The 2,206-nt window shown below is 46.1% G+C and overlaps 1 protein-coding gene across 1 annotated transcript; it reads left to right on the top strand.

The window, feature by feature from the left end:
• Positions 1-291: 291 nt before the first annotated feature.
• LOC147421162 (uncharacterized) lies at positions 292-918 on the top strand. Its single transcript, XM_086504615.1, is given in 1 exon segment — positions 292-918. A coding segment is annotated over 1 exon segment (627 nt).
• Positions 919-2,206: the final 1,288 nt, after the last annotated feature.

Below are 2,206 nucleotides of genomic sequence, written 5' to 3'. Positions count from 1 at the left end.
AGTGTCGCAGTTTGAAGAGCAGGAGCTAACAAGAATGGCATGGTCGGGTTTTCCAACTTTTACAGGTGTTGAAGATGCTGAGGTTTGCTGCAAGACTACAGCCTTTTTTTGCTGGACAGCGGCTTGTGAAGAGAAGAGGGAGTGGCCCAAGCTTTCCCGCTCCTGGTTCGTGGAAAAGCAAAGGTATGGTACGAGGGCTTGCAGGCTGAAGAAAAACAGGATTGGAGCACATTGGAAGCGGAATTTTGAAGCCGATATGTGGCCAACACGCAGTGGAGTGAAGTGAAGCAGATGATGGACAACCTAAAGCAAAGCCTTGACGGTGATTTCCGAGCATTCCTGTGGGAGTTTGAGGCCATATGGAGCAAGTTGCTTAAGGTAAGTGCTGTAGAGAATGCAGATGTTTTGAAGATGACCAAGTTTTTGGACCGCTTGCATGTAAAAGTGCGAGATAAAGTCGAGATAGATGGACCATGCACGTACGAGGAGGCAGTAGCCTATGCGCAGAGCAGGACGAAGAAGGTTTTAAACAAGCAACAGGCAAAGCAGGTTCTAGCGAGTCCATTGGTGCCAAGGCCAATTGCTAGGGAAGAGCTTCAAGTAATCCGACTCTTTGTTGATGCACATGTGGTAGCAACGGATAGGCGTGATGACAGAGTAGAGACGATACCATGTGGGCCTATGAGGCCATAGTAGTTGCAGAGAGGACTCTACCGGGTACCGCCTGATGTTCTTGACCAAGTGACTTCCAAAAAGCAAGTAGTGGAGAAGATAGCTGAAGTGCCAAAGCTGGTGAGTTTTGTGGAGAAAGCCGAGGTGTGTTTGAGCTATAGTAGTGCCTTGGATACAGACAGCACATGGGAAACGGAGTCTACTTTCTCAAGGTATGAGACATATGAAGTTTATGCATGTCGATAAAGGTGGTCAAAGAGAAACAGATTGTAGGTGAAGATACATTTTGTGCGGACCAGGGGGTTGGGCAACCCTCTCTCTCGCCTTGTGATGGTAAGTCCATGTTGACTGAAGAAGAGTGCTTCGATGAAGCAGACTGGGGGTTCGATGATCCAGTGGTCGATGTAGATGACGAGTCGTAGGTTTTGGTTGCTAAAGCTATGGCGAGAATACAAGGTATGCAAGGCTTTCCCCCCTTTCCAATGCTATTTGAAGGGACTACAGGTGAAGGTATGCAGGTGTTTGCTTTGGAGGATCAGTTACCGTAGGTGGATGACATGTTGTTGACGGATATGTTGTTGAAGGTTGCTATGCAAGCACCTCTATGTCGATTGCTACAGGTTATTGATAGCGGGAAAAAGAGCAGTGCAATCGGGTGGCCTCTGTACTCGTGCACACTCCACAAACCACGCCTCATGCAAACAAGCAAAGAACAAAACAAAGGGGGCACCACCCTAAATTAAGAGGTTTAGGGACCTCACACATAGTGCACATAGGCAAGTGAGACTTCTGGCATTATGATGGCATCAAAACATATGGCAAAACACATAGAAACGAATCTTAGGGACCTTATGTAGCATATATATACACAAGACATCAGCTTAACAATACAACGGCATCTGATCATACATAACAAGGATATAGAGAAGCAAGCCAAGGATGGCATAATCCCTTGTCAAAAACAATCAACCCAGCAAGTAGGTATGATCCTACTAGCAACACATCAATACCTTAGAGAATGATGGCGAGGATGGTGGCCATGGAGCATGAGAGAAGACTCCTTATTTAGGTTTTAGGGCTAGTAATGTATCATACTAGAGGGAGAGAGAGAGAGAGGGAGAGAGAGTAGAGCTCCATCCATAGCTCCTCGTTGTGAGCAATGTCGTCATAGCTTCATTGCTTGGTGAAGGGGTGAAGTGTTGGTTTTGAGTGAGAGAAGGCCTCCTTATATAGGTTTCTGAGAGGGTTTAGGATTAGGGATAAACATGCTTAAATCCGCTGATTGGGGTTACTTTTTGCTTAGGGTGGTCAACAGATTGAGGTCACCTGATATGTCACCATCAAGATATTCTCTAGAGTGATGTGAGAGGGGAGGGTAAATGCTGATTTTTCTGATTGTGACACATGGGGATAAGGCCTTGACCAGCATTTAAGAGCAGGTAAGGTGGCTGTTGATACTGGAGGTTCTGCACATGTCAGTTGGGTCCTCCTGAATATCAAATTCTCAAAAAATCCTCAACCATGGCTTCTTTTG

This window comes from Adiantum capillus-veneris, chromosome 28 (genome assembly GCF_014529385.1).
Source record: "Adiantum capillus-veneris isolate H3 chromosome 28, ASM1452938v2, whole genome shotgun sequence".
NCBI lineage: Eukaryota > Viridiplantae > Streptophyta > Polypodiopsida > Polypodiales > Pteridaceae > Adiantum > Adiantum capillus-veneris.
The sequence above is the reverse complement of the archived record's forward strand: the minus strand, read 5'-3'. Positions and strand labels throughout refer to the sequence as shown.